The following is a 22070-nucleotide window of genomic DNA, read 5'->3' as shown; positions in this document are numbered from 1 at the left end:
CAGAGAAAAGCAGAAGGTTTTCTGCAGACGCGTCACAGTTTGGCCTGGGAGCAGTTCTTCTGCAACAGCATGACACATGGCAACCCGTCGCTTATGTGTCCAGAGCCTTGACAGGCGCAGAGACGAGGTATGCACAAATAGAGAAAGAACTACTGGCAAGCACATACGCTTGCGAAAGGTTTCACCAATACGTCTACGGGCGAGACTTCGAAGTAGAAACCGACCACAAATCATTGGTGTCGATCATGTCTAAGCCACTGAATGATTGTCCAATGAGAATCCAGAGAATGTTGATCAGACTGCAAAAGTATGATGTGAAGATGATCTATACCCCAGGAAAGTTCATGTTCGCCACCGACACTCTTTCTCGAGCAGTCGACAAGGAGAGCTTCGACACACAGAAAAACACAGATTTAGGCCTACGTCGACACGATCGTAGCATCACTTCCTGTGTCTTCTGAGAGAATGGAGCAGATCAAAAGCTGACCAAACGATGACGGAGTTGAAAGAAACAACACTGATAGGATGGCTTGCACAGAAAAACAACTGTCCAAGGGGAATACAGGATTACTGGATGTGCAGAGCAGAGCTCACCGTTGTGGATGACATAGTGTTCAAAGGCAACAAGATTGTCATTCCCATGACACTACGCAAAGAAATGCTACAGAAAATACACGAGGGCCACTTGGGTGAGGAAAAATGCAAACGATGAGCACGAAAAGTAATGTACTGGCCAAGAATGAACCAGGAAATCAGCCAGACCACTGCTTCATGTGACCTGTGTTTGACTTACAGGCCAAAGGGTCCAACGGCTTAGCAGAGTTCAGTCAAAATTGTCAAAGGTCTGATGAAAAAGGCACACGATGGAAAGGAGGATTTCCTAACAAATCTGATGATCTACCGCAGCGCACCGCTTCAAAACGGACTTTCACTTGCACAAATGTTGATGGGACGTCGCATCAGAACCAACCTACCCATCCATGAGGACTTGCTAACACCCAGAGGTGCTCAGAAAGTCAAACTCGCAAAGGAAAAACAGAAAGACAAACAAAAACAGCGACACGACAAAAGTGCGAGACACTGAACTGAAACCTGGAGATCATGTATGACTCCGAGACATCACTACAGGAACCTGGATGCAGCAAGGGTGTGTGCAGAGAGAAGTTGCACCATGATCCTATGAGATCCAAACGGAGCATGGATCACAACTGAGACGAAATAGAGTGGATCTAAGGCTGCAGCCATTCACTCAAGGGACTAAGGATCATCAGGAGGATACTGCTGAAGCGTCAAATGCTTTTAGAAATGGACAATTTAGTCAGAACACCCTGACTGACAATGAACGCTGTCCAACTGTTTCAGGAAGCACTTCAGCAGAATGACCAAAAAGGACTGTCAGAGCTTATTGAGAATTGCTCAAAATTTAAAAAAAAAGGGGCACCTGGACTGAATGTTTGGTTTATGTGATAAGAAATAGGGCCACAATAGAGTATTGTTGGACAGACTATATTTAGTTGAAAAAATATATATATTTTTTAAGGAAAAACATTTGGGGAAAGAAATGTGTGTTATTGAAAATTGCATGTTATGAAGGTTGAGTGAACAAATGTGATGTGACGTGTAGTTACATAGAAAAGTAGTTTTATTTTAAAGGAAAGAAGATGTGTTGTTATGCGTTAATAACATTTAGACTACGTTACCCAGCAGGCTATGCGGGAGGCGGCTGGTAAAGGAATGCCTTGCATGGCTAAACATGGAGTTTTCTAGATGAAGTATATGTTCATTAGTAGTAGTTAATCCTACGCCCCAGTTTGTCATTATATAAGGAACAAACATAACACACACAATAACAATGTTTATGATTATTTAATTGTAATAATGTCCTTTATCCTTATTAGGCTATTAGCACAGGCTGCAGTAGATGTGTACATCATCAGCAGCATTCTTTTTCATTCAATAAGTCATCTGAGTTTGACATTTAGGCTTTAGAAATATTGTGTTAAAACTATAACCTAATACAGTATAACAAAAGGTGAAAAGAAAAATTCTAAATAAAACGTGTATTATTTGGTAATTTTGTCAAAGTTATTGTTAGAAGGTCGTTTTTTGCCTTTAATAAACATGGATTTGCTATTTTGAGGATATATTCCATTGTGGGTGTCAATATAAAATGACGTCCATATTTGCCGTTGCTGCTTTTCTGTAAACAAAGTGTCTGAATTCCAACATGATTTTTCTCTCTTTAATTTGTTTCTGGAAATGTCTTACAAGCCCAATATTTAGTCTAGACTATGTTTTGTCAGGGGTAAAATTTGATATTGTAATAAATACCTGGGGAACGCCGGTGACTGTAGTTTTTCCCCCAAGTTATATACAGTATATATATAGGGTCAAATCCTGAGAGCTGATTTATATCCGCCATTATTAGGCTACTAATCATAGCTAAAACCCTTTCCCTGTTGTGCATCTGTAAAGATTAGAATTATGTTGTTCACTCGTCTACCTAAACAGAACACGCACATTTTATTGTCAGATTTTCTGTCAGGCTGGATGCTGTAGCAATGTATATAGACAATTTATCACTTTGGCTACTTAATTCTACACATATGGTTCCATGATTGTTTCCCCATGCCTATTGATTGATTGGGAAGTGGACGGTTCTTTGACTCTTATGACACCCAGTGTTCACTGAACCAAACTGCATCTCATCTACAACCTACTATGGTAGGCTACATTAATTAGACAGACCTTGTATTTCAAGATAACATTTACAAAAGTAATGCAGCATACCCATTGAAACAATACCTTAAATAAAAATAGAATAAAACTAGGCAAATGTTTCAGCCACTTATTCCTGGACAATTTCAAATGTTTAATTCCAAAACAATTTCATAATTCATATAGTATTATTACTAAAATCGCCAGTAAAGATGTATTGCATGTGGCATATAGTATATTATATATAATTGTATTTTTCCCCTCCAACAGTTGAGGTTGTTCACTCTTCTTCAACAAGCATATTAACACTGCAATCTTACAGGCCAGTTTTTAAAAATAAAAATAAAAATGTATTTTACATTTATTTTAGTAGGCATGTCAGTTAAGAACAAATTCTTATTTTCAAAGAAGGCCTAGGAACAGTGGGTTAACTGCCTGTTCAGCGGCAAAACGACAGATTTTGTACCTTGTCAGCTCGGGGATTTGACCTTTGCAACCTTTCGGTTACTAGTCCAATGCTCTAACCACTAGGCTACCCTGCCGCCCCTCAGTAGTGAATGACTATGGAGCATCTTTGGGCTTTTCACAGGTAAAGACTGAAATTGCCAAATGTTCCAGAGGACAACAATCATTATCTAATGTCATAGATTATACCACACATTTTAAATGCTGCGAAATTGATTTAAAAAATTGCAGCACAATGCATGAGTGTCAAAGCGGATTTCTGCTATAATTTCAGTTGGTGACTAACGGACACAAATCACACTGTTTCATTTGCAAACCATTATTTCATTGTATCACAGAGTTCAAGTGGAAGTCAAGTGCCTCAGAGTAAATATGCAGAATTGCTAGCCATTATTGAAGAGGCAAGGAGATAAGACCAATTTATTAATGGAGAGACTAAAAGCAAGGTATGTACTTGCCTTGCACATTCATGTACTGTAATGCTAGAGCCTTCAAGTCCATTCACAAACGTATCTACCGTGCGGGGGGAAAGCCCAGACACTGTCTAAATGTTAATCTTCACATGTGGATAAAAACAAATTGAACACTCAACTTAATTATCATCCAAAAATAACTTAAACACATTTTTGATGTTAATGCTATGACGTGATGTCGATGCTAATGTTCAGTCCCTGGACAATAAAGTAGACGAGCTCAGGGTGAGGATCTTCTTCCAGAGAGATATCAGGGACCATAACATACTGTTTCACAGAATCATGTCTCTCTCCAGATATACTGACTCCGTCCATACAGCCTGCAGGGTTTTCCATACATCGAGTGGACAGCAAAAAATAACTTTTGGGGAAAAATAAAGGAGAATGTGTATGTTTCATGATTCACTATTGTGGTAACATACAGGAACTCAAGTCTTTTTGTTCTCCTGTTCTGGTATACCTCACTATCAAATGCAGACGCATTACCTCCCGAGAGAATTCTCTTCGGTCATCGTCACGGCCGTGTATATTCCCCTCAGGCTGACACCTCAACGTCTCACGAAGAACTACACTAGACGTTGTGCAAACCAGAAACGGCATATCCTAAGGTTGCATTTATTGTCGCTGGGGACTTTAATAAAGTAAATCTGAAGAAAACGCTACCAAAGTTTTTATCAACACATCGACTGCACTACTTGCTCATAAAGAATTCTTGACCATTGCTACTTCCCCTTCTGGGATGACTAGAAGCAAATCAAATCCAAATAAAATGTATTTATATAGCCCTTCGTACATCAGCTGATATCTCAAAGTGCTGTACAGAAACCCAGCCTAAAACCCCAAACAGCAAGCAATGTAGGTGTAGAAGCACGGTGGCTAGGAAAAATTCCCTAGAAAGGCCAAAACCTAGGAAGAAACCTAGAGAGGAACCAGGCTATGTGGGGTGGCCAGTCCTCTTCTGGCTGTGCCGGGTGGAGATTATAACAGAACATGGCGAAGAAGTTCATAAATGACCAGCCATGGACGAATAATAATCAGGCAGAACAGTTGAAACTGGAGCAGCAGCATGGCCAGGTGGACTGGGGACAGCAAGGAGACATCATGTCAGGTAGTCCTGAGGCATGGTCCTAGGGCTCAGGTCCTCCGAGAGAGAGAAAGAAAGAGAGAATTAGAGAGAGCACACTTAAATTCACACAGGACACCGAATAGGACAGGAGAAGTACTCCAGATATAACAAACTGACCCTAGCCCCCCGACACATAAACTACTGCAGCATAAATACTGGAGGCTGAGACAGGAGGGGTCAGGAGACACTGTGGCCCCATCCGAGGACACCCCCGGACAGGGCCAAAAAGGAAGGATATAACCCCATCCACTTTGCCAAAGCACAGCCCCCACACCACTAGAGGGATATCTTCAACCACCAACTTACCATCCTGAGACAAGGCTGAGTATAGCCCACAAAGATCTCCGCCACGGCACAACCCAAGGGAGGGGCGCCAACCCAGACAGGATGATCACATCAGTGACTCAACCCACTCAGGTGACGCACCCCTCCCAGGGACGGTATGAGAGAGCCCCAGTAAGCCAGTGACTCAGCCCCTGTAATAGGGTTAGAGGCAGAGAATCCCAGTGGAAAGAGGGGAACCGGCCAGGCAGAGACAGCAAGGGCGGTTCGTTGCTCCAGAGCCTTTCCGTTCACCTTCCCACTCCTGGGCCAGACTACACTCAATCATATGACCCACTGAAGAGATGAGTTCAGTAAAGACTTAAAGGTTGAGACCGAGTTTGCGTCTCTGACATGGGTAGGGAGTCCGTTCCATAAAAATTGAGCTCTATAGGAGAAAGCCCTGCCTCCAACTGTTTGCTTAGAAATTCTAGGGACAATTAGGAGGCCTGCGTCTTGTGAACGTAGCGTATGTGTAGGTATGTACGGCAGGACCAAATCAGAGCGATAGGTAGGAGCAAGCCCATGTAATGCTTTGTAGGTTAGCAGTAAAACCTTGAAATCAGCCCTTGCTTTGACAGGAAGCCAGTGTAGGGAGGCTAGCACTGGAGTAATATGATCAAATTTTTTGGTTCTAGTCAGGATTCTAGCAGCCGTATTTAGCACTAACTGAAGTTTATTTTGTGCTTTAGCCGGGAAGTAGAGCATTGCAGTAGTCTAACCTAGAAGTGACAAAAGCATGGATTAATTTTTCTGCATCATTTTTGGACAAAGTTTCTGATTTTTGCAATGTTACGTAGATGGAAAAAAGCTATCCTTGAAACAGTCTTGATATGTTCTTCAAAAGAGAGATCAGGGTCCAGAGTAACACCGAGGTCCTTCACAGATTTATTTGAGACGACTGTACAACCATTAAGATTAATTGTCAGATTCAACAGAAGATCTCTTTGTTTCTTGGGACCTAGAACAAGCATCTCTGTTTTGTCCGAGTTTAAAAGTAGAAAGTTTGCAGCCATCCACTTCCTTATGTCTGAAACACATGCTTCTAGCGAGGGCAATTTTGGGGCTTCACCATGTTTCATTGAAATGTACAGCTGTGTGTCATCCGCATAGCAGTGAAAGTTAACATTATGTTTTCGAATGACATCCCCAAGAGGTAAAATATATAGTGAAAACAATAGTGGTCCTAAAACTGAACCTTGAGGAACACCGAAATTTACAGTTGATTTGTCAGAGGACAAACCATTCACAGAGACAAACTGATATCTTTCCAACAGATAAGATCTAAACCAGGCCAGAACTTGTCCGTGTAGACCAATTTGGGTTTCCAATCTCTCCAAAAGGATGTGGTGATCGATGGTATCAAAAGCAGCACTAAGGTCTAGGAGCACGAGGACAGATGCAGAGCCTCGGTCTGATGCCATTAAAAGGTCATTAACCACCTTCACAAGTGCAGTCTCAGTGCTATGATGGGGTCTAAAACCAGACTGAAGCATTTCATATACATTGTTTGTCTTCAGGAAGGCAGTGAGTTGCTGCGCAACAGCCTTTTCTAAAATCTTTGAGAGGAATGGAATGGGTTTTGTAGATTCGATATAGTCCGCTAGTTTTTTAAATATTTTCTGGGTCAAGGTTTGGCTTTTTCAAGAGAGGCTTTATTACTGCTGGTACACATCCGGTGGATAGAGAGACGTTTATTATGTTCAACATAGGAGGGCCAAGCACAGGAAGCAGCTCTTTCAGTAGTTTAGTTGGAATAGGGTCCAGTATGCAGCTTGAAGGTTTAGAGGCCATGATTATTTTCATCATTGTGTCAAGAGATATAGTACTAAAACACTTGAGCGTCTCTCTTGATCCTAGGTCCTGGCAGAGTTGTGCAGACTCAGGACAACTGAGCTTTGAAGGAATATGCAGATTTAAAGAGGAGTCCGTAATTTGCTTTCTAATAATCATGATCTTTTCCTCAAAGAAGTTCATGAATTTATCACTGCTAAAGTGAAAGCCATCCTCTCTTGGGGAATGCTGCTTTTTAGTTAGCTTTGCGACAGTATCAAAAAGGAATTTTGGATTGGACACTAAGGCTGTTCGTGTGAAGCTGGACAGAGCCCATCGCTCTCAAGCACCGATACCCGGTCCCAATCAGCGCCCACGGCCGGTGGTTATAAAGTTCCACAACTTCACCGACAAGCAGCGCGTCATGGATGCGGCTAGAAACATCGGCTCTGATGGTAGTCAACATAAAGGTCCAAAGGTCTCATTCTTCAATGATTATTCCACAGCGGTTGTACGAAGACGCAAAGCGTTTGATGAGGCGAAGGCTCGACTCAGGAGAATGAAGATGGACTACGCACTGTTGTACCCGGCCACATTGAAGATTATGGTCAACGGATCACCTAAAAAGCTCTACACACCTGAAGAGGCTGCTGCGTTTATTGACTCTCTCGGGTAAATAACTTTAAGCTGCACCTCCACAGCATTGAATAACTTTGTTTATTTTTGGTTGAATCTGATCATGAAACAGTGGTGTGAGTCCTCACGTACTCCGGCTCAGTAATATTCATATCTTTATTATTTTTCTTGCTAAAGTAATAGCCGCTATAGCTCAGGCAGAGATACGTGTGAATCCATATTGGTGCCCAGGCTTGGTTTTAGGTGGAAGAGCCTCAATCTTCTTCTAATGATTTTCTTTTCCATATATATAAAGGATGAGGCTATTGAGCGGCAATGCAGACTTAAGAGTCTACATTGGAGAGTTGAAATCCCCTGCATGTTAGCTAGTGGGAATACCCCCTTTTGGATTTTTACATGTTTAATTTTTGGGTTTAGTATAGTTCGAGTTCAGGGTTCATATTTTTTGTTTATGCTCAGTGAGATAGAGGAGAGTTCAACACATGGAAAAAGGTACCACCCCACTTTTACAGTAGGATCCAGTCTGGATATTGAATGGTCAAGATACAATGGCAGATAACAGACTGCGTGTATGTACGTGGAACATTAGAGGGAGCCATAACCCCATTAAAAGGAAGAAAGTACTGTCTTTTTTGAAAAAAGAAAATATTGATATTGCCCTGTTGCAAGAAACTCATTTGGATGATAAGGAGCACCTGAAATTACAACAAGGAGGGTTTGGTCAAGTGTTTTTCTCATAATTTACATCCAGAAGTAGAGGTGTAGCAATTCTGGTGAAAAATAACTTACCACTTAAGGTCTTGAATTGTGTGAATGATAAATTTGGTCGCTTTGTTATAATTAATGGTACTTTACAAGGGCAGAACATTTCCATAATGAATATTTACTTCCCCCCTGCTCACCCCCCTGAGGCATTTCTAGACTTTTCAGAATTAATCTCAGACGCTGCAGTGGTTGGAGGAGATTTTAATTGCTTGTTGAACCCCCTTATTGATAAGTTTCCCAGCGGTATAGCTTCACTCTCTCCTCAAGCTAAGTCACTTAAAGTTATTTGTGATGATCTGGGGTATGCGGATGTCTGGAGAGCTTTCCATCCCTCCAACAGAGAGTTCACTTTTTTCTCTGCACCTCATGGATGTCAGACTAGAATAGATTATTTTTTTTATGCCCAAGACGTCTTTGCAGTCTGTTTTATCCGCTAGGATAGGAAGCATAGTCATATCTGATCATGCTGAGGTGATCCTGGACATAAAACTCAACGGGGCATTCAATCGGTCAAGACATTGGAGGTTGAACACAACCATTCTTAAAGACCATACATTCACATCATATTTTATAACAGAGTTTAAAGCATTTTTCTCTATTAACTCTCAATCAACAGATAACCCCTCGCTCCTTTGGGAGACCTGTAAAGCGTATGCCAGGGGTCTGATTATGTCATACACAGCTACTAAGAGATGGAAAAAGCGGGAAAAGCAAAAATGTTAGAGGGTGAATTAGGAACTAAAGAGAAGGACTACATTAAAACGCCCATTCCTGCCCTATTAAAGGAAATATCAGTCATTAGATCAACGTTAGACTCTCTCCTAACACAGGACGCTGAAAAGAAAATGAGATTTGTCAGGCAAAAGCTATATGAACATGGCGATAAGCCAGGAAAGTACTTGGCATACCTAGCTAAAAAGAGGGCTGACTCTCAGTCAATTGCTACTATTACTGATTCTGATGGTAATCATTTATATGAAAATAAATTGATAAGTGACTCATTTAAGAAATTTTATACAAACCTTTATGCCTCAGAACTGCCAAAGGATGCACCCAAATTAATGGAGAACTTCTTTTGTAAGATTGAGCTCCCTACTATCTCCGAAGAGCAGAGGTCCCTCCTTAATGCCCCTATTACCAAGGAAGAGATAATGTTCGCAATTAAGAATCTGCAAAATGGTAAGGCCCCAGGACCAGACGGGTTTTGTAGTGAGTTCTATAAAGAGTTCCATGGCCTGATCCTTGAGCCATTGCGTGATATGTTTAACCACTCATTTTCAAATGATCAACTCCCTCAAACGCAGAGAGAAGCCAACATTTCACTTATTCTCAAAAAGGGAAAATGTCCAGAGTCTCGTTCCTCATACAGACCAATTTCCCTTCTGAATGTGGATAGAAAATTGCTTTCTAAAATTCTAGCCACAAGATTAGAGGACTCACTGCCACTAATTGTGAAAGGAGACCAAACTGGCTTCATTAGGGGCCATAAGTCATGCAACAACGTCAGGCGGCTTCTTAATGTAATTCAAGCCTACCAACAAAGTGCTGTGGATGGTCTTGTGCTCTCCCTAGATGCTGAGAAAGCATTTGATCGTGTGGAGTGGTCTTACCTATTATTTGCTCTAAATAAATTTGGTCTGGGGGACAACTTTATAAAATGGGTGAACGTTTTATATGATGATCCTCAGGCTGCTGTCCTTACTAATGGGCTACGGTCAAATAGCTTCTCTATACACAGAGGTACCAGACAGGGCTGTCCTTTATCCCCCCTCCTCTTTGCACTCGTTATGGAACCACTGGCCGAGGCCATCAGGGTAACGCCTGCTATACAGGGGCTGCTCATTGGTGATGTTCACCATAAAATAAGCTTGTATGCTGATGATGTCCTGATATTCATCTCTAGTCCCGAGACTTCAATTACATCTCTTATTAATATTATTGAATTATTCAGCGAATTCTCAGGCTACAAGATTAACCTTACTAAGTCAGAGGCTATGCCACTTGGTAGCCTACACTCTGTACCTAATACTTCTCCCCCCTTCCCTTTTAAATGGTCTCCCTCAGGTTTCATGTATCTGGGTATATTTGTAACTCCTAAATTCCAGCTAATGTACAAAGCCAATTTTGTTCCCTTGTTTGATACAATAAGACAGGATCTGGATCGCTGGAACTCTCTCCCGATTTCTTGGTTGGGTAGAATATCCCTCTTGAAAATGAACATGTTACCTAGACTACTTTACCCAATCCAAATGATCCCAGTATTACTCTCCAATAAGGTAATAAAGGATGTAAATGGATGGCTAAGTTCCTTTATATGGAGTAAACGCAAGCCAAGACTTAAGATGGCAATATTGCAGCTGCCAAATTCTATGGGCGGCTTGGACCTGCCCAATATCAGGTTCTATCAATGGTGTGCCCACCGTTTGTTATATTTCTGACTGGATCACAAATGATGACTCCTCTATTTGGTTAGACATTGAGACTTCTCTTTCAAAATACCCCTTACAGGATCTTTTATTTTTCAGAAGTTTCAAGTCTGTAGAAGATCACTGCAATAATCCCATTACACTTAACACACTCAAAGTATGGAGGTCAGTTCAACGCTTCCTGGGAAGGTCCAAACTAACCTCTGCTCTTACCCCAATTCTTAACAACCCAGATTTCAGTCCAGGATTGCTGGATGCTGGCTTTAACTTATGGCTTAATAAGGGCATACGCAGGCTAAATGACTTATTTGCTGATAAGATTTTGTTGTCATTTGAGCAGATGGTCGAGAAATATCGACTCCCAAAGCAGGACTTTTTCCGCTTCCTACAAGTAAGACATTATATTCTGAAGAGCACCACCTTAATTGGTAACCCTGATGTGTCTGTCATTGAAAGAATGCTTTTTTTCCCACAAAGGAAAATGTCTGTAAGTCTGTTTTATGATACTTTAAGGTCCTTTTCTGCTGTCAACACACGGAGGGTGAAACAAGTGAGGGAGAAAGAATTGTCTGTTACTATTGACGAAGAGATGTGGGAGGACATTTGGAGATATGCAAAAACAATTTCTATATGTAACCGTACTAGAGCAATCCAATTAAGAATAATACACAGATTGCATATATCCCCAAATCGCAGACATGCTTTTAGCCCCACTTCCTCTTCCCCTCAGTGTCTTAAATGCAAAACTGATACAGGCACCCTAACACATTGTTTATGGTCATGTACCAAAATACAAAGATACTGGTCTGGTGTTCTGCAAGAAATTGAAAAGATCCTAGGGGTTGATCTAGAATTGGACCCAGTTTATTTACTGTTAGGTCTCCCTAGTAGGCATGTTACTTCTGTCGGTAAAAGGAGGCTTTACAACATCCTTACCTTCGCAGCGAGGAAAAACATCCTTTTACAGTGGATTAGTGATAAGGTTCCTTCTATTAAAGATTGGCATAAGATACTATTTGAATGGGTGCCTCTGGAATATCTGACATGTACATTGCATTCTAAAACAGACCAGTTCTACAAAGTATGGGAACCTTATCTAAATGACCTAGAACCTGAGGTATCAGCTATTATGCTGCAAGGATTCTCTTAGAATGGCGGGGATCTATGTATTTCAGAACTACACTGTACGTTCCATGTGTGGAACCTAACCTCTTGGTTTAAACTGAGCTTTTTTGTTTAATTTCTGTTTGTAAGTTTGTTTAAAATGTATGTATTGAGAGACGCAATGATGGTGATGGGGTGAGAGAAGCACCGAGCGGGAAGAGGAAAATGGTGTACGTATGTATGGGTGTGTATATGTGTGTGTGTGTGTGTGTGTGTGTGCGTGCGTGTATGTATGCGTATGTGTGTGTATATGCATGGGTATATGTATGTGTGTGTATGTATGTATGTGTATATATATGCACGTAGATATGTGTAAGTGGGTGCTGTTTTTCTTGTTTTTGTTCTGTGTGCTTTGTCTCTGTTGTTGTATCTCTTAATATGGGTGAAAATTGTGAAATTCCAATAAAAATACTGTTACAAAAAAAAAGAGCAGCAGTAAAATAACAATAGCGAGACTATATACAGGGGGGTACCTGTACAGAGTCAATGTGCGGGGGCACCGGTTAGTTGAGGTAATATGTACATGTAGGTATAGTTATTAAAGTGACTATGCATAGATGATAACAACATAGTATAGCAGCAGTGTAAAAGAGGAGAGGGAGGGGGGGTCAATGCAAATAGTCTGGATAGCTATTTGATTATATGTTCAGGAGTCTTATGACTTGGTTCTCCGGTACCGCTTGCCGTGTGGAAGCAGAGAGCACAGTCTATGACTAGGGTGGCTGGAGTCTTTGACAATTTTTAGGGCCTTCCTCTGACACCGCCTGGTATAGAGGTCCTGGATGGCAGGAAGCTTGGTCCCAGTGATGTACTGGGCCATTCACACTACCCTCTGTAGTGCCTTGCGGTTGGAGGCGGATCAGTTGCCATACCAGGCAGTGATGCAACCCGTCAGGATGCTATTGATGGTGCAGCTGTAGAACTTTTTGAGGATCTGAGGACCCATGCCAAATCTTTTCTATCTCCTGAGGGGGAATAGGATTTGTCGTGCCCTCTTCACGACTGTCTTGGTGTGCTTGGACCATGTTAGTTTGTTCGTGATGTGGACACCAAGGAACTTGAAGCTCTCAACCTGCTCCACTGCAGCCTCGTCGATGAGAATAGGGGCGTGCTCGGTCCTCTTTTTCCTGTAGTCCACAATCATCTCCTTTTGTCTTGATCACGTTGAGGGAGAAGTTGTTGTCATGACACCACACGGCCAGGTCTCTGACCTCCCTATAGGCTGTCTCGTCACTGTCAGTGATCAGGCCTACCACTGTTGTGTCATCTGCAAACTTGATGATGGTGTTGGAGTCATGCCTGGCTGTGTAGTCATGAGTAAACAGGGAGTATAGGAGGGGACTGAGCAAGCACCCCTGAGCGACCCCTGTGTTGAGGATCAGCGTGGCGAATGTGTTGTTACCTACCCTTACCACCTGGGGGCGGCCCGTCAGGAAGTTCAGGTTCCAGTTGCAGAGGGAGGTGTTTAGTCCCAGGATCCTTAGCTTAGTGATGAGCTTTGAGGGCACTATGGTGTTGAACGCTGAGCTGTAGTCAATGAATAGCATTCTCACATAGGTGTTCCTTTTGTTCAGGTGGGAAAGGGCAGTGTGGAGTGCAATAGAGATTGCATCATCTGTGGACCTGTTGAGGTGGTATGCAAATTGGAGTGGGTCTAGGGTTTCTGGGATAATGGTGTTGTGAGCCATGACCAGCCTTTCAAAGCTCTTCATGGCTACAGACGTGAGTGCTACGGGTCGGTCGTCATTTAGGCAGGTTACCTTAGTGTTCTTGGGCACAGGCACTATGGTGGTCTGCTTAAAACATGTTGGTATTACAGACTCGGACAGGGGGTGGTTAAAAATGTCAGTGAAGACACTTGCCAGTTGGTCAGCGCATGTTTGCAGTACACGTCCTGGTACTTCGTCTGGCCTTGTGAATGTTGACCTGTTTAAAGGTCTTACTCACATCGGCTGCAGAGAGCGTGATCACACAGTCTTCCAGAACAACTGGTGCTCTCATGCATGTTTCAGTGTTATTTGTCTCGAAGCGAGCATAGAAGTAGTTTAGCTCGTCTGGTAGGCTCGTGTCACTTGGCAGCACTCGGTTCTGCTTCCCTTTGTAGTCTGTAATGGTTTACAAGCCCTGCCACATCTGGCGAGCGTCACAGCCAGTGTAGTACGATTCGATCTTAGTCCTGTATTGACGCTTTGCCTGTTTTGATGGTTCGTCGGAGGGCATTGCTGGATTTCTTATAAGCTTCTGGGTTAGAGTCCCGCTCCTTGAAAGCGGCAGCTCTAGCCTTTAGCTCCGTGCGGATGTTGCCTGTAATCCATGGCTTCTGGTTGGGGAATGTACGTACAGTCACTGTGGGGACGACGTCATTGATGCTGTCACGCCCTGGTCTTAGTATTTTGTGTTTATATATTTATTTGATCAGGCCAGGGTGTGACATGGGTTTATTTTGTGTTTTGGTATTGGGGTTTTAGTAGTTTGGGATTGTGGCTGAGTAGGGGTGTCTAGCATAGTCTATGGCTGCCTGAGGCGGTTCTCAATCAGAGTCAGGTGATTCTCGTTGTCTCTGATTGGGAACCATATTTAGGTAGCCTGGGTTTCACTGTGTGTTTTGTGGGTGATTGTTCCTGTCTCAGTGTGTTTGTATTTCACCAGATAGGCGGTATAGGTTTTCACGTTCCGTTTCTTGTTTTTGTATTTTGTCGTGTTTATTCATTCATTAAACATGTATCGAACTAACCACGCTGCATTTTGGTCCGACTCTCCTTCGACGGAAGAAAGCCGTTACAGAATCACCCAGCACAGGACCAAGCAGCGTGGTGACAGGCAGCGACAGCAGAAGCAGCGAAAGGAGGAATGGACATGGGAAGACGTTTTGGATGGCAAAGGTTGTTACACTTGGGAGGAGATACTGGCTGGAAGAGATCGCCTCCCATGGGAACAGGTGGAGGCACTTAGGAGAGCAGAGGCAGCCGGAGAGAGGAGCCGACGATACGAGGGAACACGGTTGGCAAGGAAACCCAAAAGTCAGCCCCAAAAATTTCTTGGGGGGGGGCTCAGGGAGTGTGGCAGAGTCAGGGTTCAGACCTGAGCCAACTCCCCCTGTTTATCGTGAGGAGCAGCGATCACAGGACTTCTGGACTTGGGAGGAAATATTGGACGGAAAAGGACCCTGGGCACAGCCTGGTGAATATCGACGCCCCAAAGAAGAACTGGAGCCGGCGAAAGCGGAGAGGCGCTGGTATGAAGAGGCAGCACGGCGACGCGGATGGAAGCCCGAGAGTCAGCCCCAAAAATGTATTGGGGCGGGGGCTCACAGGGAGTATGGCTACGCCAGGTAGGAGACCTGCGCAAACTTCCTGTGCTTACCGGGGGGCTAAAAAGACCAGGCAGGCACCGTGTTATGCTGTGGAGCGCACAGTGTTTCCAGTGCGGGTGCATAGCCCGGTGCGGTACATACCAGCTCTTTGTATTGGCCGGGCTAGAGTGGGCATCGAGCCAGGTAAGGTTGGGCAGGCTCGGTGCTCAAGAGCTCCAGTGCGCCTGCACGGTCCGGTCTATCCAGTGCCACCTCCACACACCAGTCCTCCGGTGGCAGCTCCCCGCACCAGGCTTCCTGTGCATGTCCTCTACCCAGTGCCAGCACCACGCACCAGGCCTTCAGTGCGCCTCGCCTGTTCAGCGCTGCCAGAGCCTTCCTCCTCTCCAGCGCTGTCGGAGTCTCCCGCCTGTTCAGCGCAGCCAGAGCCTTCCTCCTCTACAGCGCTGCCGGAGTTTCCCGCCTGTCTAGCGCTATCAGAGTCTTCCTCCTCTCCAGCGCTGCCGGAGTCTCCCGCCTGTTTTGCGCTGCCAGAGCCTTCCTCCTCTCCAGCGCTGCCAGAGTCTCCTGCCTGTTCAGCGCAGCCAGAGCCTTCCTCCTCTACAGCGCTGCCGGAGTCTCCCGCCTGTCTAGCGCTATCAGAGTCTTCCTCCTCTCCAGCGCTGCCGGAGTCTCCCGCCTGTTTTGCGCTGCCAGAGCCTTCCTCCTCTCCAGCGCTGCTAGAGTCTCCTGCCTGTTCAGCGCAGCCAGAGCTGCCAGCCTGCATGGAGCAGCCAGAGCTGCCAGTCTGCATGGAGCAGCCAGAGCTGCCAGTCTGCATGGAGCAGCCAGAGCTGCCAGTCTGCATGGAGCAGCCAGAGCTGCCAGTCTGCATGGAGCAGCCAGAGCTGCCAGTCTGCATGGAGCAGCCAGATCCGCCAGTCTGCATGGAGCAGCCAGAGCTGCCAGTCTGCATGGAGCAGCCAGATCCGCCAGTCAGCCAGGATCCACCAGTCAGCCAGGATCTTCCAGATCCGCCAGTCAGCCAGGATCCGCCAGTCAGCCATGATCTTCCAGATCCGCCAGTCAGCCAGGATCTGCCAGGATCTGAGACCACCAGCTAGCCAGGATCTGCCAGAACCACCAGCTAGCCAGGATCTGCCAGAGCCTACTACCTGCCTGAGTTTCCTCTCAGTACTGGGCTTCCTCTCGGTACTAGGCATCCTCTCAGTGCTGAGCTTCCCTCAGTGCTGAGCTTCCCCTCAGTGCTGAGCTTCCCCTCAGTGCTGAGCTTCCCCTCAGTGCTGAGCTACCCCTCAGTCCCGAGCTACCCCTCAGTCCCGAGCTACCCCTCAGTCCCGAGCTACCCCTCAGTCCCGAGCTTCCCCTCAGTCCCGAGCTTCCCCTCAGTCCCGAGCTTCCCCTCAGTCCCGAGCTTCTACCTCAGTCCCGAGCTGCCCCTCTGTCCAGTGGGGTCCTTGGTGAGGGTTATTAGGCCTAGGTCGGCGGCGAGGGTCGCCAATCAAAGGACGCGTTACAGGGGGACTAAGACTTGGTTGGAGTGGGGTCCACGTCCCGAGCCGGAGCCGCCACCGTGGACAGACGCCCACCCGGACCCTCCCCTATGGGTTTTAGTGTGCGGCCGGGAGTCCGCACCTTGGGGGGGGTTCTGTCACACCCTGGTCTTAGTATTTTGTGTTTATATATTTATTTGATCAGGCCAGGGTGTGACATGGGTTTATTTTGTGTTTTGGTATTGGGGTTTTAGTAGTTTGGGATTGTGGCTGAGTAGGGGTGTCTAGCATAGTCTATGGCTGCCTGAGGCGGTTCTCAATCAGAGTCAGGTGATTCTCGTTGTCTCTGATTGGGAACCATATTTAGGTAGCCTGGGTTTCACTGTGTGTTTTGTGGGTGTTTGTATTTCACCAGATAGGCGGTATAGGTTTTCACGTTCCGTTTTTGTATTTTGTCGTGTTTATTCATTCATTAAACATGTATCGAACTAACCACGCTGCATTTTGGTCCGACTCTCCTTCGACGGAAGAAAGCCGTTACAGATGCACTTATTGATGAAGCCAATAACTGTGGTGTACTCCTCAATGCCATCGGAGGAATCCCGGAACATTTTCCAGTCTGTGCTAGCAAAACAGTCCTGTAGCTTAGCATCTGCTTCATCTGACCACTTTTTTTATTGATCTAGTCACTGGTGCTTCCTGCTTTTATTTTTGCTTGTAAGCAGGAATCAGGAGAATATAATTATGGTCAGATTTGCCAAATGAAGGGCAAGGGAGAGCTTTGTATGAGTCTCTGTGTGTGGAGTAAAGGTGGTCCTGAGTTTTTTTCCCCCTCTGTTTGCACATGTGACATGCTGATAGAAATTTGGTGAAACTGATTTAAGTTTCCCTGCATTAAAGTCCCCGGCTACAAGGAGCTCCGCCTCTGGTTGAGCATTTTCTTGTTTGCTTATGGCAGAATACAGTTCATTCAATGCTGTCTTAGTGCCATCTTCAGTCTGTGGTGGAATGTAAACAGCTACAAAAAAATACAGATAAACTCTCTAGGTATATAGTGTGGTCTACAGCTGATCATGAGATTTAATTTTTTATTTATTTATTTCACCTTTATTTAACCAGGTAGGCCAGTTGAGTTCTCATTTACAACTGCGACCTGGCCAAGATAAAGCAAAGCAGTTTGACAAAGACAACAGAGTTACACATGGGGTAAACAAACATACAGTCAATGACACAATAGAAAAATCTATATACAGTGTGTGCAAATGTAGTAAGATTAGGGAGGTAAGGCAATAAATAGGCCATAGTGGCGAAATAATTACAATTTAGCATTAACACTGGAGTGATAGATATGCAGATGATGTGCAAGTATAGATACTGGGGTGCAAAAGAGCAAAAATAAATAACAATATGGGGATGAGGTAGTTGGGTGGGCTATTTACAGATGGTTTGTGTTCAGGTGCAGTGATCGGTAAGCTGCTCTGACAGCTGATGCTTAAAGTTAGTGAAGATGATGTAAGTCTCCAGCTTCAGTAATTTTTGCAATTCGTTCCAGTAATTGGCAGGAGAGAACTGGAAGGAAAGTTAGCCAAAGAGGTGTTGGCTTTGGGGATGACCAGTGAAATATACCTGCTGGAGCATGTGCTATGGGTGGGTGTTGCTATGGTGACCAGTGAGCTGAGATAAGGTGGGGCTTTACCTAGCAAATACGTATAGATGATCTGGAGCCAGTGGATTTGGCGATGAATATGAAGTGAGGGCCAGCCAACGAGAGCATACAGGTCGCAGTGGTGGGTAGTATATGGGGCTTTGGTGACAAAACGGTTGCCATTGTGATAGACTACATCCAATTTTCTGAGTAGTGTTGGAGGCTATTTTGTAAATGACATCGCTGAAGTCAAGGATCGGTAGAATAGTCAGTTTTACCATGGTATGTTTGGCAGCATGAGTGAAGGATGCTTTGTTGCGAAATAGGAAGACAATTCTAGATTTTGGATTGGAGATGCTTAATGTGAGTCTGGAAGGAGCGTTTACAGTCTAACCAGACACCTAGGTATTTGTAGTTGTCCACATATTCTAAGTCAGAATTGTCCAGAGTACTGATGCTGGGCGGGTGTGGGCAGCGATCGGTTAAAGAGCATGCATTTAGTTTTACTAGCATTTAAGAGCAGTTGGAGGCCACGGAAGGAGTATTGTATGGCATTGAAGCTCGTCTGGAGGTTTGTTAACACGGTCCAAAGAAGAGCCAGAGGTATACAGAATGGTGTCGTCTGCATAGAGGTGGATCAGTGAATCAACAGCAGCAAGAGCGACATCATTGATATATACAGAGAAAAGACTCGGTCCAAGAATTGAACCCTCCGATTTGACACAATGAACTCTGAGAAGAAGTTGGTGAACCAGGCGAGGCAGTCATTTGAGAAACCAAGGCTATTGAGTCTGCTGACAGAGTTGAAAGCCTTGGCCAGGTCGACGAAGACGGCTGCACAGTATTGTCTTTTAGCGATAGCTGTTATGATATCGTTTAGGACCTTGAGCGTGGCTGAGGTGCACCCATGACCAGCTCAGAAACCAGATTGCATAGCGGAGAAGTTAAGGTGGGATTCGAAATGGTTAGTGATCTGTTTGTTAACTTGGCTTTCGAAGACCTTAGAAAGGCAGGGTAGGATAGATATAGGTCTGTAGCAGTTTGGGTCTAGCGTCTCCCCCCGAAGAGGGGGATGACCACAGAAGATTTCCAGTCTTTGGGGATCTCAGACGATATGAAAAAGAGGTTGAACAGGCTAGTAATAGGGATTGCGACAATTGCAGCGGATAATTTTAGAGAGTCCAGATTGTCCAGCCCAGCTGATTTGTAGGGGTCCAGATTTTGCCGCTCTTTCAGAACATCAGCGATCTGGATTTGGGTGAAGGAGAAGCGGGTGGGGGGCTTGGGCAAGTTGCTGTGGGGGGTGCAGAGCTGTTGGCCGGGGTAGGGGTAGCCAGGTGGAAAGCATGGCCGGTCGTAGAAAAATGCTTATTGAAATTCGATTATCGTAGATTTATCGGTGGTGAGTGTTTCTCATTGCAGTGGGCAGCTGGCAGGAGGTGCTGTTATTCTCCATGGACTTTACAGTGTCCCAAAACTTTTTGGAATTTGTGCTACAGGATGCACATTTCTGTTTGAAAAAGCTAGCCTTTGCTTTCCTAACTAAATGTGTATATTGGTTTCTAACTTCCCGGAAAAGTTGCATATCGTGGGGGCTATTCGATGCCAATGCAGTATGCCACAGGATGTTTTTGTGCTCGTCAAGGGCATTCAAGTCCAGAGTGAGCCAAAGGCTATATCTGTTCTTAGTTCAAAATGTTTTGAATGGGGCATGCTTATTTAAAATGGTGAGGAAAGCACTTTTAAAGAATAGCCAGGCATCCTCTACTGACAGGATGAGGTCGATATCTTTCCAGGATATCCGGTCCAGGTCGATTAGAAAGGCCTGCTCGCTGGAGTGTTGCCTGCGTTTGACAGTGATGAGGGGTGGTCGTTTGACCGCGGACCCATTACGGACGCAGGCAATGAGGCAGTGATCACCGAGATCCTGGTTGAAGACAGCAGAGGTGTATTTAGAGGGCAAGTTCGTCAGGATGATATCTATGAGGGTGCCCGTGTTTACGGATTTAAGGTTGTACCTGGTAGGTTCCTTGATAACTTGTGTGAGATTGAGGGCATCTAGCTTAGATTGTAAGACGGCCGGGGTGTTTAGCATACCCCAGTTTCGGTCACCTAACAGTACGAACTCTGAAGACAGATGGGGGGGGGGCAATCAATTCACATATGGTGTCCAGGGCACAGCTGGGGGCTGAAGGGGGTCTATAACAAGGGGCAACAGTGAGAGACATTTCTGGAAAGGTAGATTTTTAAAAGTAGACATGTATAGTACAAAAAGTGACAAAACTCTGCAGGCTAACTCCGCCCCATTTGGCAGTTCTAACTTGGCGGGAAATGTTTAGTTGGGGATGGAAATTTCAGAATTTTTGGTGGCCTTCCTAAGCTAGGATTCAGACATGGCTAGGATATCAGGGTTGGCAGAGTGTGCTAAAGCAGTGAATAAATCGAACTTAGGGAGGAGGCTTCTGATGTTAACATGCATGAAACCAAGGCTTTTACGGTTACAGAAGTCAACAAATGAGAGCGCCTGGGGAATAGGTGTGGTACTGGGGGCTACAGGGCCTGGGTTAACCTCTACATCACCAGAGGAACAGAGGAGGAGTAGGATAGGGGTACGGCTAAAGGCTATAAGAACTGGTCGTCTAGTGCGCTGGAAACAGAGAATAAAAGGAGCAGATTTCTGGGCATGGTAGAATAGATTCAGGGCATAATGTACAGGCAAGGGTATGGTAGGATATTTACTGTTAGCCGTTTTAGCATAGATTCACAGTTTTTTGCCGTAAGTGTTGTCTCGTGTGTTTCATAACCATGTTATAACAATTCAATGATGATGAGACGGAAGACAGGAATCAGTTCAACCATTTATCTAAAACGTGCTCGGTCTACAACACATACAACCCCCATGATGCTCTGCGGCACAACCCCAATACAACTTCTAGACAATGTTTTTATTTTTATTCCCTCAAGTTTCCATTAGCTTATGAACTGTCGCCGTAGTTCAAGTAAATGTGCAACGCAAAATACCTAGGTGGGAACCTGTTAAAGGTGCACAACAAGTATATATTATGTATTGGTAAAATTTGTTCTCTGTGATATGAACGTTCCAAAGGTTTCCAAAAGCGTATCACAAGCAGGGATTATTCATGTTTCTAAACATTTAAACAGTGCATCAGGACTGTAGTACACATTGGCCCAGCAGTGGTCCATATGTTTCACTGAAAATAGGGAAGGCTGTATGCCTCCTTGGGTTCTCGCTGTGTGAAATCTACTATGCACCATTGGGGTCTGTATAATTTGACGTTTCATGGACTCAAGAACTTAATTGTGTGTTTTTATCTTTTCTTTTTCATTTGAAGGTATCATTCACGCCAGGGGGCTTATACGTGAATGCTTGGCAGAAACCGAGAGAAATGCAAGGCTCTAACAGGCAAGGTGCAAACAGTTATTGGATTGGACCAACTCTCCAGACTTAAGATCAAAGACTCAAAAGACAAAGGCCTTTGATTTTATTGGTCCAATAAAAGTATTGAGTAAAACATCATTGTTTTTTAAAACTGAGGTGGCACCTTGGGCTTCAACAAAAAAGTTACCCATGAGCTGTACTTGACAGGAATTTCCTGGTTTATGTGTTCCCATTGCCTAAAAATGCATTGTATGTAGCAAAGCCCCTATCATTTAGTGAAACTCATATGGATTTTATAGTGTAAGAGTGTACAAAGGACATTTTGACAATGGAGGAGTAGTAGCTTGTATCT

The 22070-nt window shown here is 44.5% G+C and overlaps 1 protein-coding gene across 1 annotated transcript; it reads left to right on the top strand.

The window, feature by feature from the left end:
• The first annotated feature begins 1105 nt into the window (after nucleotides 1-1105).
• LOC112263947 (cyclin-dependent kinase 2-associated protein 1-like) lies at nucleotides 1106-21983 on the top strand. The gene is made up of 4 exons (XM_024440572.2): nucleotides 1106-1147; nucleotides 3522-3584; nucleotides 4134-4209; nucleotides 21672-21983. The coding sequence occupies exons 1-4, from the start codon at nucleotides 1106-1108 to the stop codon at nucleotides 21737-21739; spliced, it is 249 nt and encodes an 82-aa protein (XP_024296340.1). The 3' UTR covers nucleotides 21740-21983.
• Nucleotides 21984-22070: the final 87 nt, after the last annotated feature.

The sequence above is a fragment of the Oncorhynchus tshawytscha genome, linkage group LG12, assembly GCF_018296145.1.
Source record: "Oncorhynchus tshawytscha isolate Ot180627B linkage group LG12, Otsh_v2.0, whole genome shotgun sequence".
Taxonomy (NCBI): Eukaryota; Metazoa; Chordata; class Actinopteri; order Salmoniformes; family Salmonidae; genus Oncorhynchus; species Oncorhynchus tshawytscha.
This window is presented reverse-complemented; position numbering and strand designations above follow the sequence as displayed.

Excerpts from the sequence above, each read along its gene's own strand:
- LOC112263947 (XM_024440572.2), top strand. The coding sequence starts at position 1,106 with ATGACTCCGAGACATCACTACAGGAACCTGGATGCAGCAAGG. Across the intron at positions 3,585-4,133 it reads TGCTAGCCATTATTGAAGAG|ACGCATTACCTCCCGAGAGA; the intron begins GCAAGGAGATAA and ends TATCAAATGCAG. Across the intron at positions 4,210-21,671 it reads CCTCAGGCTGACACCTCAAC|GTATCATTCACGCCAGGGGG; the intron begins GTCTCACGAAGA and ends TTTCATTTGAAG.